At 38.5% G+C, this 19,823-nt stretch overlaps 1 protein-coding gene across 1 annotated transcript in view; it reads left to right on the top strand.

Annotated features, from left to right (window-relative positions):
- The window catches only part of LOC136881077 (PR domain zinc finger protein 10), a 312,840-nt gene that overhangs the window by 198,982 nt on the left and 94,035 nt on the right, over positions 1 to 19,823 (top strand). The window contains exons 18-19 of the mRNA XM_067153695.2: positions 1,486 to 1,597; positions 1,688 to 1,806. Of these exons, the coding sequence (XP_067009796.2) occupies positions 1,486 to 1,597; positions 1,688 to 1,806 (231 nt within the window). The remainder of the gene's footprint in view (positions 1 to 1,485; positions 1,598 to 1,687; positions 1,807 to 19,823) is intronic.

The raw sequence follows: 19,823 nt of genomic DNA, 5'->3' as shown, positions 1-19,823 counted from the left end.
GAAGTATGGTGATGACATTCATTGACATTGAAAAGCTATATGACAGTGTCTCCAGGACTAAAGTTGGGACAGTCTGGTGCAAAAAGGAATTGGACGGGGATTAGTAAAAATGATCATGGCAGTGTTCAAGGAATGTTGTAGTTGCATGCAAATACAAGTTGGCAGGACAAGTTGGTTCAAAATCACTAGTGGGCTGAGACAGGGAAGTGTTCTATCGCCAATCCTGTTTACAATAGTAATGGATGAGATCATGAGAACAGCAAAAGCAACATATGGAGGAAGAGAAATGAACATCATGTTATTTGCAGATGATATTGTGATTTGGGGAGAAGAGAACATGCAGGTTCAAGAACAGTTGGATGTGATGAATGGGAAGATTGAAGAATGTGGATTGAAAATCATTGTAGAAAAGAGTAAAACTCTTGTTATGACTAGAGGGGAGAAAGAAGGGAAAGGTCAGATTAGACTTGCAGACAAGCCCCTGGAAGTAGTGGAAACGTTCAAATACCGGGGGAGTGAATTAATGGTGAATGCTCGACTGGATGCTGAGATTAGTAAGGGGATTCAAGCTGGAAGCTGTTTCTATCATAGTGTAAGAAACATGTTATGGGACAAAGATGTGCCCATGGAAGCAAAGGAAACTATGTACAAGATGTATTTACGTACCCATAACAACTTACGGAACAAAAACTTGGACAATGACAAAGAAGGATGAGAGTCTAATACAGGCAATCGAAATGAAGTTCTTGAGGAGTATGATAGAGAAGAGTAGAAGAGACAAAATAAGGAATAAGAAAATCCGGAAAGAAATTTGGAGTGGAAAACATGAATGATAGAATAGAGAAGAGCCGACTAAGATGGTTTGGGCACATAAAGCGAATGAGTGATGAAAGAATGCCAAAAAAAGATGATGCAAATGCAAGGAAGGAAAGGCTGTGGACGACCACGATTGAGATGGAAGGACACAATCCAACGCAGTATTATAAAAAGAAACCTGGACTGGGATACAGTGTTGGAGGAGGAGTGGTGGAAAGACCGAAGAAAGTGGAGAGGAACCATATTTGCCCCTAACCGGCTACAGCTGGAAAAAGGGAAATGATGATGATGATTGATTAATTTTGATGTTTCATATGCTGTTTACAAGAATTGGGGATTTTTGAGTGCTGTATTTGTTTAATCATCTTACTTTATACCCTGCTCCATGGAGAAATGGGACACAGGACATGGGCTGGACATACACCATAACTAGATCCTTTCTTTATGTTGTGAGTAGAATTTGAATATTTTTCCTCTACACAAGTTCTGTTGGGATGATCAGAAATTTGAGATTTTCCTGGTTTGGATTACTGGGATTCTTCTGTACTACTTTTATTTGATTTATCAAATATCTTGTATTTGTAGTTCATTTCAAAGTAGAGCAAATTATTGCTGACCCACCAAACAGATGTGGGATGTGTGACAGGTTTGTTTTATTTTGTGTTTCAGCGACACATGCTGGTTCATGGAACTGAGGAATCAAAACCTCTTCAGTGCGATGTCTGTTATAAACGATTTCTTAATAATTCTGCTCTGGCATGCCACGTTAAAGTACATACAGGTCTGTAATACTTACTTTTTGTCCTTGTTTGAAATGTTTTATATTGTAGTACACATTCTAATGGAAATTTTCTGTCTGTTCTCTCTGCAGAGAAGAAGATTTTTGAGTGCCCTATTTGTAAAACAATATTTGATCAAATTTTGTCTTTAAAAGAGCATATACGTGTCCATTCTAACAATGGATTGTACACTTGCCCTCAGTGTTCCAAGGTAAGTGGTTTACTAAGGCCATGTCTTTTTTTTTTTTTTCATTTAAATATTAAGCTACAGTAGTTCTCTAGAACATAGATGGTCTAATGGTTAGGCTGTAATAAGAAACAATAATTTAAGGGTGTTTTTTTTAATGATATATCACAAAACAGAATGTCTTATTGGCACAAAAGCCAGACGAGCAGTTGCAGTTAGAACTACACAGTTAAAAAATGCTTCTACTATTTATTACAGTTGTTTGTTCACAAAGTTATAGTTCAATACAGAAACAGTGTTTGTTTGTGGGTTTCATAAAACCAAAACCAAACCCCATGATGCAACAGCCCCAAAAGGCTTTGTCATATAAAGCAACTGCTGTTCAGCGCAAAGACCTACAGATTACAAGGTGCTGTACCGTTGGCACAACAATCCTATGGGTTGTTATTCTTGCTTTCTAGCCTGGGGCTGCTATCTCACAGTCATATAGCTCCACAATTGTAATCACCTAGGCTGAGTAGACCTCGAACCAGCCTTCAAATCAATGTATAAAACCCTGGCTTAGCTGGGAATCGAACCTGGAGCCTCCGGGTAAGATGCAGACTCTCTAGCCCTACTCCACAGAGCCAGCATATGAGTTGTATGTGCTGAAAAGACCGTCTCTCAGAGTGTGAGGAAAGGTATCACTATTTTAATCATCTGTGTAATATTATTAATAGGTTTCAGTAATACTCTTTCAGTGTACTCGTTAGGCCTACCCACTTATGCTTTAAATTTTATATATATATATATGATTTTTTCACCTTACCCTGCCGGGCTGAGTGGCTCAAGACTATTTAGGCGCTGGCCTTCTGACCCCAACATGGCACGTTTGATTCTGGCTCAGTCTGGCGGTATTTGAAGGTGCTGAAATACGTCGGCCTCTTGTCGGTTGATTTACGGGCACATAAAAGAACTGCGGGACAAAATTCCAGCACCTCGGAGTCTCCGGAAACCGAAAAAGTAATTAGTGGGACGTAAAGCCAATAACATTATTATTATTATTGTTGTTGTTGTTGTTGTTGTTGTTGTTGTTGTTGTTGTTGTTGTTGTTGTTGTTTACATGTTATGGCCTTCATTGGACCACTCTAGCCAACATTATACAAAGAATTTTTCAGTTTCCTGTCAGCCCAGTACTTCTTCATTCTCTTTGATCTTATCCTTCTTTCTTCATCGGAAATCACCCTCCCTATTGTCTGTTTCTTGATTCTGATTTGCAGTCTAGTTTGTTTGCCTGTGAGTTTCTTGATTTTGTCGGTTTTGTTTCTTAGGTCTTCCACTGTAATTTGTACTTCCATATCTTCTGTGATTTCTGTAATCCACTTAATGTTGCACTTACTGTTCCATAATTTTTCTATTATTCTCCTGATGATCCTGTTCTCTGGTGCCCTGATTAGATGTCCAAAAAATGAAATGCGTTTCTTCCTGATTATGCTCATTACTGGTTCTATTTCCTTGTAGACTGTAATATTATTATTATTATTATTTTTATTATTATTATTATTATCCTACCCAGATTCCTGAGTTGTCTATCAGACAAGGGGCTTTAACAGAATCCAGTGTACAGTGGAACCTTGGATTGCGAGCATAATTCGTTCCGGCAACATGCTTGTAATCCAAAGCGCTCTTATATCAAAGCAAGTTTTCCCATAAGAAACAATTGAAACTTCGATGATTCGTCCTCAACACAAAAATATTTATTCGCTTACCACTTCTAAAACAAAATATAACGTAAAAAAAATTACAGTGCTCTTTTCCTTATAATAGAATCATTGTTGGTGTGAGGGAGATGAGAGATGACATGAGCAGAGTTACTGTATCGCAAATTTCACTAACGGAATCGCTGCTATCTGTTGGGTCACTGGAATGGTTTTCCTTTTGTGCAACTTTAATGAGGAACCTGTCCAATGACTGTTGCTTTTGCCTCTTTTTGAGAATTTCACAAAAATGTGACATTGCATTGTCATTGACCTGATTCATCGCTCGCACTGCTACAGCTTTACTCAGATGGTGTTTTTCTACAAAAATTTTGCACCATTTCCCCATTTTGCACTTTTCCCGAATCTCAGTTGAAGTGAGAGATTCCTTTGACTTTTCCTCCTCCTCTTCCCCAGACGAGATCTCCATAACCTCCTCTTGTTGTTCGCAATGCAGATCTATCAGTTCGTTGGTGGTCAGTTCCTGGCTATGTTCTTCCACCAGCTCTTGAATGTCCACGTCATTCACCTCCAGCCCCATAGTCTTCCCTAAGGACACAATTTCATCGACAGTCGGCGGCTCATTGTCACCAACAATCCCCTCAAGTTCGCATCCAAGAACACAGTCAGGCCACAGCTTTCCCCAAGCGAAGTGAGAGTTCCCTTGGTGACTCCATCCCAGGCTTTATCGATGATCTTCAGGAAGATCACGATGGGGAAATGATTTCTCCCAAACTCTCGGAGGGTAAGGTTTGTTCCTCCGGTCACTCCGAAACATTGCTGAAATGGTGCTTTAGTGTATAGCTTCTTAAAGTTCGAAATGACTTGCTGATCTGTAGGCTGGAGTAGTGTTGGGAGAAAGCAACTTAACCTTAACGAACTTGAATTCCTCCAGTAAGTCGCCCTCAAGGCCTGGAGGATGAGCAGGAGTATTATCCATAACCAGCAAGACTTTGAGGTATTTCTTCACTACAGGACCAAAGACCTCATTCATCCATTCAAAAAACAAACAGGGTAGGGGAAAACGTAGGCACACGTGACGCTCATATTGCGGAACCTCACTCGCTTATCAAGTTACAATTTATTTAAAATGTTTGCTCATCTTGCAAAACACTCTTAGACCAAGTTACTTGCATTCCGAGGTTTCACTCTATTTTACTATGATAGAATTTGAAAACTAAATTGAAATTATAATTTATTTACAATCCAAGAAACTGCAGTACATAAGAATTATGAAGCTTCATTGCCATAAACAATGATGGTTCTTAAAGTGAAAAATCCCATTTGTGTTGGATTTTATTTTCATATTTAAGCATTATTTTTATTTATTTTACACATGGAGCTGTAATGCTTATTCCATTCCATGTCTTGATTTTACAATAGTAATCATTAGTACCAAGGGTTTGGTTCTTTTTCTCAAGCAATACGGAAATGAGTGGCAGATATGGTGGCAGTACTGTAGACAATTTCATGGTCTATTGTAGAAGCATAATTTAGGTGAATATATTAAGAACTGTTTTCAGCATTATTACTTCAAATAAAATAAAAATAAAAACTAACTTCTATTTCTAATTTATTGTTTGTTAACTTTTCTAAACAAGAATGATCCTTCCTCAACTGTGAGTATGATCATGGAAGCATTTTGTCTCTGCTGGGTTCATACTGCAGCTGGTCATTTGTTTACACATTTCTGTGAAAATTGAGTTTGTCTTATTTTTAATGATATATCATTCCTTGTACATTGTAATTACTTCTGATGATGATGGAGAGTTCTGATAACTACTGATGCTGCTTGGATAGTGTCATTCTGGTGCTGAATGGAATAGTTAATTGTCAGCCTTGTAATCCATACTGCTGCGTACACTCATAGTTAGATTAATATATCCCTTAACCATCAGCAAATGGCTGCTATCATCTCAAAAATGCTGGGGCTGTACTTTAATTAAGGCCATAGACACTTTTTTCCACTCCTAGCCCATTCTTATTGCATCGTCGCCATAAGACCTATCTGTGTCGGTGTTACTTTAAGCAAATTGAAAAAAGAAAGCCCACCTCACTTACAACACAGTTACTTCTGGAAGGACGGTAACTATGAATAGTAATTATTTTTCCTAATTCTGGAAACCCTCAGCATTAATCTGTGCTAAACTAAGAAATCCAATTTATGTTTATTCCTTTCCCAGAACTTTAAATTTATACTATTCATTGAGAAAATTCTGTTCACATTCATCATTCATATCTGGTGGTGATGGCCGTTTCTTGAAATATTGACCCAATGCCAATATTTCACTAACACCAAAATCTTCTAGAGCAATTCCACTTATTCAAGTGAAAGAATTACACACTCAAGTGGACCGTTCGATGTTTAAAAACCTTTCTTCTAAATATATCATTGCATGCCTGATTAGGGTGTCTCTCTCAGTTTCAACAGAAGCTCTTTTGGAAACATTGGTGCTGTGCAGCTATACATCTTGAAATATTCCAGATATGCTGTTGGGAGATGTACTGTCCAACTTGCTAGAACTTGATGAGAACAATTCTGAAAGTCCGTGTCTTTTGGGCTCTTGCATAACAGCCCTAAACTAATCATCTGGAGAAGTATTATCAACTGGTACTAATGAAAAAAAATGCTTCTTCCACTCCAGTGTGCTTCACGTATCTTCAATATAAAATTACTTATTCAATTCCTGCTTTGTCTGTGGATCCATCAAGCTATAAGGTGGTATATTGAGCATCCTTAATCTTACAAATCTTTTGAAATAAATCCCTTGCAGTGTTTTTCATTGGTGTAATTTTCTCCTTGTTTTTCTTATTATGTATTAAGTTACATTAAAAATAAAGTGTTTTCAAATGATCAAACATTTTTGAATCCATTTTCTTTATGCGTGAAGCCAGCTGTACTGAATAAGCTGTTAGACGGTGTCAAGTTTGCAAGGTCCTACTAACCTTTCACACAGTCTTTGAATTCTGGTCAGAAATATTGGAGGGGAAAATCACCCAGTTAAAATGCTGTTCTGTTTCAGTGTTATACTTCAGCCAAGTCAGTTCCTTACCCCACTCTTCTTTAAAATTTCTTTTACCAATTACAGTAAAACCTCGTTAAGACGTTTCTGCAAGGGACAACAAAAATGAACGTGTTAAGCGAGAAAACGTACTACTGCATATACGAATAAAAACTATTGAACAGGGATGTGGAAACACTAGATATGATTTTTTCCGACATGAAGGCGTTTTGCATCATGTATCCGCAGGTGCAGTGAAAACTATAGTATCTACAATTTCTCAAGATGAGAGGAAAGTGTTAAATGGTGTGAAAAACATGAGAAAACAAATATGAAAAACTTTTCTGCTGGAGCTTTTAAAAGAAATGCACTGAACAGTGTGAAAAACACCAAACAACAAATATCAATCAATCAATACTGATCTGCATTTAGGGCAGTCGCCCAGGTGGCAGATTCCCTATCTGTTGCTTTCCTAGCCTTTTCCGAAATGATTTCAAAGAAACTGGAAATTTATTGAACATCTCCCTTGGTAAGTTATTCCAATCCCTAACTCCCCTTCCTATAAATGAATATTTGCCCCAGTTTGTCCTCTTGAATTCCAACTTTATCTTCATATTGTGATCTTTGCTACTTTTATAGACGCCATTCAAACCTATTCATCTTCTAATGTCATTCCACGCCATCTCTCCGCTGACAGCTCGGAACATACCACTTAGTCGAGCAGCTCTTCTTCTTTCTCTCAATTCTTCCCAACCCAAACATTGCAACATTTTTGTAACGCTACTCTTTTGTCGGAAATCACCCAGAACAAATCGAGCTGCTTTTCTTTGGATTTTTTCCAGTTCTTGAATCAGGTAATCCTGGTGAGGGTCCCATACACTGGAACCATACTCTAGTTGGGGTCTTAACAGAGACTTATATGCACTCTCCGTTACATCCTTACTACAACCCCTAAACACCCTCATAACCATGTGCAGAGATCGGTACCCTTTATTTACAATCCCATTTATGTGATTACCCCAGTGAAGATCTTTCCTTATATTAACACCTAGATACTTACAATGATCCCCAAAAGGAACTTTCACCCCATCAACGCAGTAATTAAAACTGAGAGGACTTTTCCTATTTGTAAAACTCACAACCTGACTTTTAGCCCCGTTTATCAACATACCATTGCCTGCTGTCCATCTCACAATATTTTCGAGGTCACGTTGCAGTTGCTCACAATCTTGTAACTTATTTATCACTCTATAGAGAATAACATCATCCGCAAAAAGCCTTACCTCTGATTCTACTCCTTTACTCATATCATTTATATATATAAGAAAACATAAAGGTCCGATAACACTGCCCTGAGGAACTCCCCTCTCAACTGTTACAGGGTCAGACAAAGCTTCACCTACTCTAACTCTCTGAGATCTATTTTCTAGAAATATAGCAACCCATTCAGTCACTCTTTTGTCTAGTCCAATTGCACTCATTTTTGCCAGTAGTCTCCCATGATCCACCCTATCAAATGCTTTAGACATGTCAATCGCAATACAGTCCATTTGACCTCCCGAATCCAAGATATCTGCTATATCTTGCTGGAATCCTACAAGTTGTGCTTCAGTGGAATAACCTTTCCTAAAACCGAATTGCCTTCTATCGAACCAGTTATTAATTTCACAAACATGTCTAATATAATCAGAAAGAATGCCTTCCCAAAACTTACATACAATGCATGTCAAACTTACTGGCCTGTAATTTTCAGCTTTATGTCTATCACCCTTTCCTTTATACACAGGGGCTACTATAGCAACTCTCCATTCATCTGGTATAGCTCCTTCGGCCAAACAATAATCAAATAAGTACTTCAGATATGGTACTATATCCCAACCCATTGTCTTTAGTATATCCCCAGAAATCTGATCATTTCCAGCCGCTTTTCTAGTTTTCAACTTTTGTATCTTATTGTAAATGTCATTGTTATCATACGTAAATTTTATTACTTCTTTGGCCTTAGTCTCTTCCTCTATCTCGACATTATCCTTGTAACCAACAATCTTTACATACTGCTGACTGAATACTTCTGCCTTTTGAAGATCCTCACATACACACTCCCCTTGTTCATTAATTATTCCTGGAATGTCCTTCTTGGAACCTGTTTCTGCCTTAAAATACCTATACGTACCCTTCCATTTTTCACTAAAATTTGTATGACTGCCAGTTATGCTTGCCATCATGTTATCCTGAGCTGCCTTCTTTGCTAGATTCAATTTTCTAGTAAGTTCCTTCAATTTCTCCTTACTTCCACAGCCATTTCTAACTCTATTTCTTTCCAGTCTGCACCTCCTTCTTAGTCTCTTTATTTCTCTATTATAATAAGGTGGGTCTTTACCATTTCTTACCACCCTTAAAGGTACAAACCTGTTTTCGCATTCCTCAACAATTTCTTTAAACCCATCCCAGAGACTGTTTACATTTTTATTTACCGTTTTCCACCGATCATAGTTACTTTTTAGAAACTGCCTCATACCTGCTTTATCAGCCATATGGTACTGCCTAACAGTCCTACTTTTAAGACCTTCCTTTCTATCACATTTACTTTTAACTACCACAAAAACAGCTTCATGATCACTAATACCATCTGTTACTTCAGTTTCCCTATAGAGCTCATCTGGTTTTATCAGCACCACATCCAAAATATTTTTCCCTCTGGTTGGTTCCATCACTTTCTGAATCAGCTGTCCTTCCCATATTAACTTATTTGCCATTTGTTGGTCATGCTTCCTGTCGTTCGCATTTCCTTCCCAATTGACATCTGGCAAATTCAGATCTCTCGCTACAATCACATTTCTTTCCATGTCGTTTCCCACATAGCTGACTATCCTATCAAATAATTCCGAATCCGCATCAGTGCTATCCTTTCCCGATCTGTACACTCCAAATATGAAAACATATGCACGAAGGCCAATAAAATATCCAAGTATTATTGCAGATCACACTCTTTCTAAAACAAATGTTAGTAGAAGCCTTTTATTTCAGAGCAGTGGGTTATAAAACATTATTTTCTGATTGTGCTCTTAGATAATGAATTAGAGGTTACACTCAGCCATGTGCGACTGTGACAGAATGACTTTCGCCACCATTTTGAAAAATTTCGACCAAGTCGAATCGATCCAGTCGAAACTCAAAGGTGCAAGTTCAACATTCGCGAATTCTGCATGCTTAAAGATGTGGATGCCAGTCCACTTTCTGAAAGATTTTAATGTTGTCTTCATTAGAAAGGAATTTCACTTTTTCCATATCCATACTTAGGCTATCACAAGACAAATATGCACCACGTTAGTGAATTTCACACGAGTATGTTCCTAATCCAGATATACGCTACTGTATCATGCAACAAATATTCGCTGCAATTTTCTGTACCACTCAACACAAAATAAGTTTCTAACTTCTGAATGGAATGCGAAATACAAGCACAAATAGACTTATTATGTTATTCAGGAATCTTACTGCTAACTGACAAGCAAAATTGACCATTCCTGAGGATAACAGCTTGTTCCCCGAACGTGCAGCTTATCCTGTGAAGTTCAGGAAGTTAAGGCCTTTTTCCGTAATCGCGCAACTGTGGCGACAGATCTTACGTGAGTTGGAAATCACGTTTGTTTCACAAGGGATGACAAATAACATTTTCAGGGCTAGGAAAAATGTGATCGTACTAAGCGGTAATAGTGAAAATTTGTGACGCGATAAGTGAGGTATTTTTAATACGATGCGAATTGGAACTTCTAATTTACGACACACTAAGTGGGAAAACGTGTTAATGAGGAACGCACTAACAAGGTTTCACTGTATCTTGAACCAATCTTTGCAAGAGCTTCCTGCTGTTACATTTGTTTGTCTACACTTTCAACCACTGTAGACTTACTCTCGCTTGGTGTAGGCCTAGTATTGCTTATAACCTGTCTTCAATTGCTCCCTTTAAACACTATTTTACAAGGTCAAACCAGTAAATTCCCAGACTAATCTCATAAATAGTTCATTATGTACGTTAGATATTATTGACCCCCACCATCTTTTGAGACTAAACATCGTTTCTAGTGACACTGCATTTCAGGAAGTCATTTTTGTGCAGTACATTAGAAATGGACTGCAATTCAACAATTTTTAATTTCCTCCATCTTCTGAAAAATTCTGGCCTTCAGCTGCATTTTAATTTTTAGGAATAAGGAAACTTCTCCAGGTGCAAGTTTGGGCAAATAGGGAGGATGTGCCTCTAGATTCTGGTATGGTTCTTGGCCAAAAACTGTCGAGTCAGGGGAACAGAATGGCAGGTGCACTGTCAAGGTTAATGAACCAGGTGGTGTTATGCCACTGATTGGATCATTTCTTTCTGTCATCCTGCCATAGGTGTTTCAAAACTTCAACTTAGAAAGCAACATAAGATGTGTAACTGTCTTTGTATAGTCTGACATTTTTTGCTGTCATTTGTGTTGTTGAAGTGGTCACTGGGTGACCAAGTACACATTGTCATTAATTGATGGTCTGCATTTCCCCGCCCACCACCACCAAAGCAGAAAAACCTCTCAGATGTTTGGGAATGCCCTATAACGTGTTCCCCAGAAGCCTTTTAGCATTTCTTCCCTAACTTGAAGCAGAATTGGATGCACACACACTTCTCTTGTAAATCCTTCATTTCATCATTAACAGAGAGCACATAGTTACAAACACAACACTCATGATACACAGAACAAGCTGTTTTTGAGCACCCTGGCTCCTCTTAGCATGACGGTACTGCTTTTGGTGGGTAATAATGATAAAAATGCTCCATATGAGCATGGGAAGTACAGTCCAGGAAATGAAGGACTAGACCTCGTGCAGCCATTACTAACACCAATAACGTCATCCTCATCATCATCAATAAGTTATAGACTGTGTATGTTGATTACAATTCTTTTTCAAGACAACAAATATGTGTCTATTTTTAATATTCATTTTTCACAAGAAATCAATTATAAAAATGATAAAGATCAAAAATTCAGAAATTTCAAAATATAAGGGGACTGATTTATAATATTGTTAGTCAGCATTTTTAGTTGTAAAATTTGATAGAGTATTTGTCCTCTTTCATAGGATGTACAGTATGAGTAGGTATGCAAATTTAATGAAGTGTAATTTTGCTTTTAATATAAATAATGTGTTTTGAATTGTAAAATGAGCTTCCACATAGAAACTTTGTTTGATAGTAACTGAAAGTTTAAGAGGCTGCATTGATTATCATCTTACCAGTTGAAGAAGACTGTCTTGTTTCTTTGACTGCCAGGTATTTGATGACTATAATCAGATCCGCAAACATTTGCGGGCGTTTCACAGTAGCAAACGTTTTGCCTGCAACCAGTGTGAGAAGGCTTTTCCTCGACCAGATAAACTCAAACTGCACATGCTCAGGTACCTGCGTTGCCATCGTGGAGCCTGGTGCCTGCCTATTATCTATTGATGTTTAAGTGTGTCTACCTCTCTCTTTTTATATAATATAGATTCATTTTCCAGTGTTGTTTTTACACACCACATCTCATTTTCAATCACTTTGCTTGATCTCTGTATGTATATGTCATTGTTTTTCAAAACTCATTCTTGTTAACTAGAAGAGACAAATGTTACCATAGAGCATGCCATCTAAAGTGATGCAGTCTTGGGAGCTGAATATAATTATGAAACTATTTGTGAAGTGTAATGATTTTCTTTATTGATGTAATTTGAAATTTTGCGGTGTTGATTTCACATTTTTACCTTATGCAAAACTTTTGTCTTCTTAAACATTGCCTAGTAAGGTCTGTTTCTTTTGTTTCGCAATTGACAGTTGTTCTTGAGGAAATACTTGTTCACTATTATATGTATGTGGTATGTGTGTGATGTTATTTTTGTTTTATTTTTAGTTTCTTTTGTTACATAGTTGTTGAAAGAAGGTCATGGCTGGTATGGTAGATTTCATATTTTAAATATTTTTGCATACTTGAATGTTGAATATTGTAAATTTTATCAAGTCATGTATGGAGAAATAAGACCATGAAAAGGAACACATGATAGGGTAAACACAATGACAGGACAGTGTGTAAAGAGGGAGCAGTAGAAAGAGGAAACTAGGACAAACCTGAAAAAACAAAACAGGAAAAGACATGGAATGTTGGCAAATCAGCTTGAGAACATAAATATGACTTACCCTTTTATCGACAAAAGTTTTCAACTGTGGTATTATGAGGGGCTTTCTGGAAGAAACCTTATCCTTCACTACTCCCCAGAAGAAGAAATCCATTTTAGTCAAGTCCGGAGAGCGTGGTGGCCAATCAATCCTCATTACAAGTCATTAATCTCATTTTCTGGTCCGTATTGACAACAGTGATCACATTCAATTTTACAAAGTATACATTTATTATTCACCTATTCAATACATAATCATAAAAGATTAAAAAGTTGTGGACATGTTTCGCCCTTTTTATTGGGCATCATACTACTACTATACTACTATAATTTTATTATGTGCTCGTACTTCCCATCTCAAATTTCTTAACTACTGATTCAAAGAATTTTTTTTTAAATATCACAACATATCTCATCTCAATTTTTCATAATCAATAGGTAATCATTCTTAAAAAATTGTTTGTTTTAAGATTAACTAATGTGCTGATGATGCCCAATAAGAAGGGCGAAACATGTCCACAACTTTTAATCTTTTATGATTATGTAACCACAAAACGTGGTATTGTAGGTTTTGAATAGGTGAATAATAAATGTATACTTTGTAAAATTGAATGCAATCAATCCTCCCCGTCACCCAATCCAATGCTGCAGGAATTTCTTGTGCAGGTACTCATGGACCACCAAAGAAAAAATGCGGTGTGGCCTTGTCCTGTTGAAAGAACAATTCCCTGAATTTGGGCGGTGCTTGCAATTGTGGCACCACAACGTTGGTCAACATCTCCAGATACTTGGGACAATCTGCGTTTCTTCCCTATTGAAGAAGACAGGACCTACGACACCATTGCAGGATATGCCATCGCACACTTTGATGCCTGGCTGATTCAATTGCGTTGTCATAATGACACGTGGGTTTTCATCGGTCCGGTATACACAGCTATGTCTGTTGATGTGACCAGACAATTTGAAATAGGCTTCATCTGTATAGGCTTCGAAAGCAGGTCTGGTTGTTCAGTCAGTTGATTGCGCATTATCTCGCACAACTGTAGTCTGCAGTCTGGATCGTCATCCAGGGGGCCATGCAACAGTCTGGATGTTCGGCTTAAGGTGCATCTGGTGCATGAGACATTGTAATGATGTCCTTGGGATACCCAGCTCCAAAGACGCACGTCGCATGGACTTCTTTGGACTGTTTATGAATGCGAGGGCTACCTTCATTGCATTTTTCTATGCAGTCGTCCAGACTTCGGTGCTTTGGCGACTTAACTCGTGACCTCAAATTTGTCTCTGATGCAGTAAATTGTAAGACGTGACGGCACTGGCAAATGTAATTCCTCTTGCCACACCCTGCGCACTGTCTCAACATTTTCATCCTTCTAGTAGGTCTTCAGATTCCACCGTCATTGCTCCTCACTCAAATTTCCAGCCATCATTTACCATAGCCCTATTACAAACAAAAGAAAGGGCACAATCAATTGAAATTGAAATTAGGCACAATTGATTTTGAAATTAGATATTAATGAAACGGACTGGGATTTGTGTGTGAGAGTGTTAGGGACAGGTTGCAGGAATGCATCAATGCCGAAGGTGTATATCTACGTTTGGGCCACCCTGTATATCTTGTTAATTTATAGTGTATGAAGATTTTCACCATGTGAGGGGTAGTTGTATGTGTCGTCTGTTGAAATGGGAAAAGTGGGAGAAACTCGTGTTGAAACTGGTTGTGTACAGGACAGATTTCTTCCCTATTGAATATTTCATCAGTCCAGTTGTAATTCACTTTATTGTTGTACTTTCATGTTCTATTATGATTATAAATGTTTTGAGATTTTTTTAATCACAATACAATTTACATAAAAAAGAGAAAAAAAGAAATGATCTTGACTGGCCTGTGAAAACTTTGAACAGTAGTTTAGCATACCTAGGAATTTGAGGGGGTTAGCAATTCTTCAGTGAGAAATTCCCATAATTGGACAACACTAATAATTATTATTATTATAACTGTATGGCTTTAGCTGTCATGTGCGTCCATTTCGTTTGGACGCCATTTAGGCTCTCTGTGTATCAATCTCATTGTTCTCTTTTACTCTCTTTTAGTAGAGAAACAGGAATTCTATTGGTAACCTGTAGCTTAGATTAATTAATTTGGTCGGATAAACACAGATATATACGATATGGTTTCAGTTTTTGCCCTTCAAAAATCAGTCTACCTCTGCTGGGTTTGAATTTACTATCTTAGGATCCGGAGTCCAGTGGGTGCTGGTACATAGGTCTACGAATATGACCTTCAGAATTTACTACCTGTTCTGCGACTGTCATAATCTAGTGAAGATGAGTGCCTGCAGAAGAGACAGATGTCTGTGCAATGTTATAAGTCGATTCGTTGTTGGACATTGCAGGCCATCTCATTTTATTTTCTGCTGTCTCAGAAATATTAGGGCATTTGAGGCCTAAGCTTTAGCTTTTTTTAGGCCCCCTGCCCACTCTTATGATTACCTTTCTCTCTCATTCCTTGAGTGTTCATGTTTTTCTTCTCATTTTGATAGTTACCTTGCTGATGAGAAGGGCTAGTGATCTTGTTAACTTGCAGCTCATAGAAGCAAATTGCCATACAACCACCAGCTAGTTTGTTACCACAAGAGCTGAACAGTATTTCCATGTCAGCTCTGGTGCTCTGGGACATGTGCTTTAACTCATAAGTATTATTTCCTGGAGAATCATTGGATATACTTAGAAAATGCTCATGATAGTATACTAAGTGCACATGCTGGGCTATATTTTGTGATAGCATGAACCATTTGCCCATTATTTTGCTCTTTTTTTTTTTAGCAGAAAAAATGTGCACAAGTTCAGTAAATATCTACATATTAGTGGCCACCACTGTGAAATAGTGAATTATTGAAAATTTGAAGAGGCTTGTATTTGAGCTGAATTCTGACATAACAAATTTCAGCTCAATACTGTATATTCAGAGCCATGCCGACAAACATGATGATTAGCGACACTGGGGCAATATCACACCATCAAGCAGGTTGTTTATTATTATTATTATTATTATTATTATTATTATTATTGTTATCGTCATTAAAGTGACCTTCTTGTGGCGAAGTTAGGGCTCCCGGCCCTTTCTCACACTTAGCCACTTCCTGTATATAAATGGGTATTAATTTACAATATAATTTTTACGGTTTTACAGTGTAAGGATTTCAACAATTTTCATTTCATTCATTAATGGTAATGGTATAAAAACTGAAATGACCTAATTTAAACATATTAAATCTTTACAACCTGAAGTATAAACTAAACTAACTAAAGTATTAGTTCCTTATGTTAAGAGAAGAGAACCAATTTTTCTAGTTTAGTGAAAGTTACTGCGTTTTCAGACAAAATGTGAAAGTTACCCACCTGAATATAGATAAAAATACAGTATTGTTAAAAAAAGGCATTACAGAATACAGCAATGATGTTTTAATACAACAAACATGTTTTGGAAGTACAGTACTGAATACAATACAAAACTGCTCACTGTAATTGTCATTTCTACTTTATAGTTTGACTTCTATAGTATTAGAGCTACAGTATAAGTCTAGTAGAAGTTAATTAACAATGTATTGTATTGTATTGTATTGTACTGTATTTGGATTCTATACTGCTAAATGATAGCATTAATAATTGCAAGTAGGATTTTAAGTTTTCCCTCTATCAGGAATTCTGTTTGGATTATCCAGAATTTTGGGTTTGCAGGGTTCAGATTACTGGAGTTCCACTGAATTGTGCAATTTGTTGTAAATAATTCCACAAATAATATAATTAATATAAATAAATAATATATAATATGTGACCTTGCCGTGGTGGGGAGGCTTGCGTGTCCCAATGATGCAGATAGCCGAGCCGCAGGTGCAACCATATCGGATGGGTCTAGGTGCAGTCTAGATGATTGACTGATACGGCCTTGTAATAATACTCAACATGGCTTAGCTGTGTTGATACTGCTACACGGCTGAAAGCAACGGGGAAACTACAGCCGTAACTACCTCCCGAGGACATGCAGCTCTCTCTGTATGAATGGTGTACTGATGATGGCTTCCTCCCGGGTAAAATATTCCGGAGGTAAACTAGTCCCCCATTCGGATCTCCGCGTGGGGACTACACGAGAGGGGGCGATCATCAGGAAGATGGATACTGACATTATGCGAGTCGGAGTGTGGAATGTTAGAAGTTTGAACTGAATCTAATTGGTGAGAGGAGATCGATTTGGCTAAATTTGACGAGAAGAAGAGATAGAATGATAGAACACATCTTAAGACACCCAGGACTTGTTCAGTTGGTTTTTGAAGGAAGTATAGGCGGTAAGAATGGTAAGGGTAGACCAAGGTATGAATACGACAAGCAGATTAGAGCAGATGTAGGATGGAATAGTTACGTAGAAATGGAAAGGTTAGGACAGGATAGGGTGGCATGGAGGGCTGGATCAAACCAGCCTATGGACTGATGACTCAAACAACAACAACAACAACATATATTTCCAGGCCATTGTTTTGAAATAATATGGAGGCAGGTGACAGTTCCCTCTACAAAGCGAGTTGGCCGTGCGGTTAGGGGTGTGCAGCTGTGAGGTTGCATCCGGGAGATAGTGGTTCAAACCCCACTCTCGGCAGCCCTGAAGGTGGTTTTCTGTGATTTCCCATTTTTACATCAGTAAGGCCACAGCCACTTCCTTCCCACTCTTAGGCCTTTCCTATCCCATTGCTGCCATAATACGTATCTGTGTCGGTGCAACGTAAAGCAAATCGTATAAAAAAATTAAATAAAAATGGTTCCCTCTGAGGATGTTTTTGCAAAATCTCATGAAATTCTGCCCAGTGATGTCTCGTAGGCAGACAGACATTTCATTTTAATATACAGAGATGATGAGTTTTGGAGTGCTGAGCTTGATGATGCCCTCAAAACATTATATAATATGTAGTCTTGATATGGGCTTATGCCGTATCAAGAAAACAAGGTGAAACTCTTCACATTTCACAGAGAACTTTCCTCCGCGTCTTCGGAAGAAATCTCGACTGTCTATGAGAAAGTCTTCTACAATAATGATGGTTTGAATGTATAAGAATATTTTACCGTTGGAGAATTGTAGTGGTATGCTCGTTCGTCACCAGATGGCTCGCTGTGTGCTGGCACAGCGCTCCAAGCGGGAGCTGACGACAACAGTAGCTCCAAATGAGATGTTACACACGTATGAAAGCATCATCGTTAGCATTATATGACATCCATAGCTTTCTTGAACATGGCCTCAGAATATTATATAATACCCATAGTTTTCTCAGTCATGCCCTCAGAATATTATACAACCTGTGTCTGAAAAGTTTAGTGAATGGTCGCCTAGTTTGTACACCATGCTAGTTCGGACGGTGTGCTCGCGCATTACGAGATACGACACAAAGTGCCCCCTATCGGTCAACCAACACAGTTAAACGGAGTTGAACGCTGCAACACACCGCACGGAGTCAGTGTGAGGACTCTTGTCATTGCACAATGGCGTGCAAATTGGAGCAACACGTTATGATGTTTTGCTTCCACCTAGGCAAAACGGCAACGGAAACACATGTAGTGTTAGTGCAAGTTTATCACGCTCAAGCAGTGAGTAAAAAGTGCGTTTTTGAGTGGTTTTAACACTTTTGAGATGGAAAGGAAGGTGTTGAGGACGAGGCGCGTTCGGGTCGACCAACCACAAGGACATCTCCAGACAATATCGAACAAGTGCGACAGATGCTTGCGAATGATCAGCGACTGTGCTTACGAATGATAGCAGATGAAGTGGGTGTAGGCAAGGACAGTGTAAGGACCATTGTTCATGAACATTTGAAAAAACGGAAGATTTGTGCCCGGTTTTTACCACACAATCTGACAGACGAGCAGAAGCAAACTCGGATGGAAGCATCGAGAGATTTCATTGATGTTTGTGACCAAAATCCGGAGGTGTTGAAAACCATCATTACAGGAGACGAGTCGTGGTGAAACCAGTATGATCCGGAGACCAAGAGACAGTCAATGGCGTGGTGTTCAGCGTCTTCTCCGCCTCCCAAGAAAAGTCGGCGCACAAAGTCTAAGATTAAGGCAATGCTGATCGCCTTTTTCGACAGCAATGGTGTCATTCATCATGAATTTGTACCTCAGGGTACACCTGTCAACGTGGAATTCTACGAGGGAGTTTTGAAACGGCTACTGCAACGCATCAGACGGTTTGGCCTGAACTATACCGGAGTGGACAGTGGAAGCTCCTCCACGACAATGCCCGTCCACACACCGTGATCTGCGTGACCCAGTTTCTCGCTGAACGCCAGGTGACTGTTCTTCCATACCCTCGGTATTCTCAGGATTTGGCGCCGGCAGATTTTTTTGCTCCCCTGTGTTAAATTAGCCCTGAAAGGCCACCGGTTTGACAGTGCAGCAGGTATCCAACAACACGTGACAAGGGTTCTCCGGGAGATTCCAAAAGAAGCGTTTGCTGCCAGCTTCCAGCAGCTTTACAGTCGATGTCAAAAGTGTGTTTAGCTAACGGAGATTACTTTGAAGGCCAGTAAAGGAGTTTTGTGTGTAACTTACGTTGTCTTTATTTAATGGGACCATTCACCGAACTTTTCAGACACAGGTTGTAAATCACCCATAGTTTTCTCAGTCATGCCCTCAGAATATTATATAACACCCATAGTTTTCTCAGTCATGCCCTCAGAATATTATATAACTCGTGGAGTTTTCTCAGTCATGCCCTTAGAATATAATTTAACACCCATAGTTTTCTCAGTCATACCCTCAGAATATTATATAACACCAGTAGTTTTCTTATTCGTGCCCTTAGAATATTATATAACTTGTGGAGTTTTCCCAGTCATGCACTCAGAATATTATACAACACCCATAGTTTTCTCAGTCATGCCCTCAGAATATTGTATAACACCCGTAGTTTTCTCATCGTGCCCATAGTTTTCTAGATTTTAGTTACCCCTGTGGATCAGTGGTAGAATGTTGACCTCTGAATCCCAAGATCATGATTTGATTTTTTAAGGTTTTTAAGGAGGGGAACTTAATTCACCTTCCATGTTATGTGATGTATATGAAAGATCTG

This window comes from Anabrus simplex, chromosome 9 (assembly GCF_040414725.1).
Source record: "Anabrus simplex isolate iqAnaSimp1 chromosome 9, ASM4041472v1, whole genome shotgun sequence".
Classification (NCBI taxonomy): domain Eukaryota; kingdom Metazoa; phylum Arthropoda; class Insecta; order Orthoptera; family Tettigoniidae; genus Anabrus; species Anabrus simplex.
Note: the sequence above shows the minus strand (reverse complement) of the source record. Positions and strands in the feature narration are given on the sequence as shown.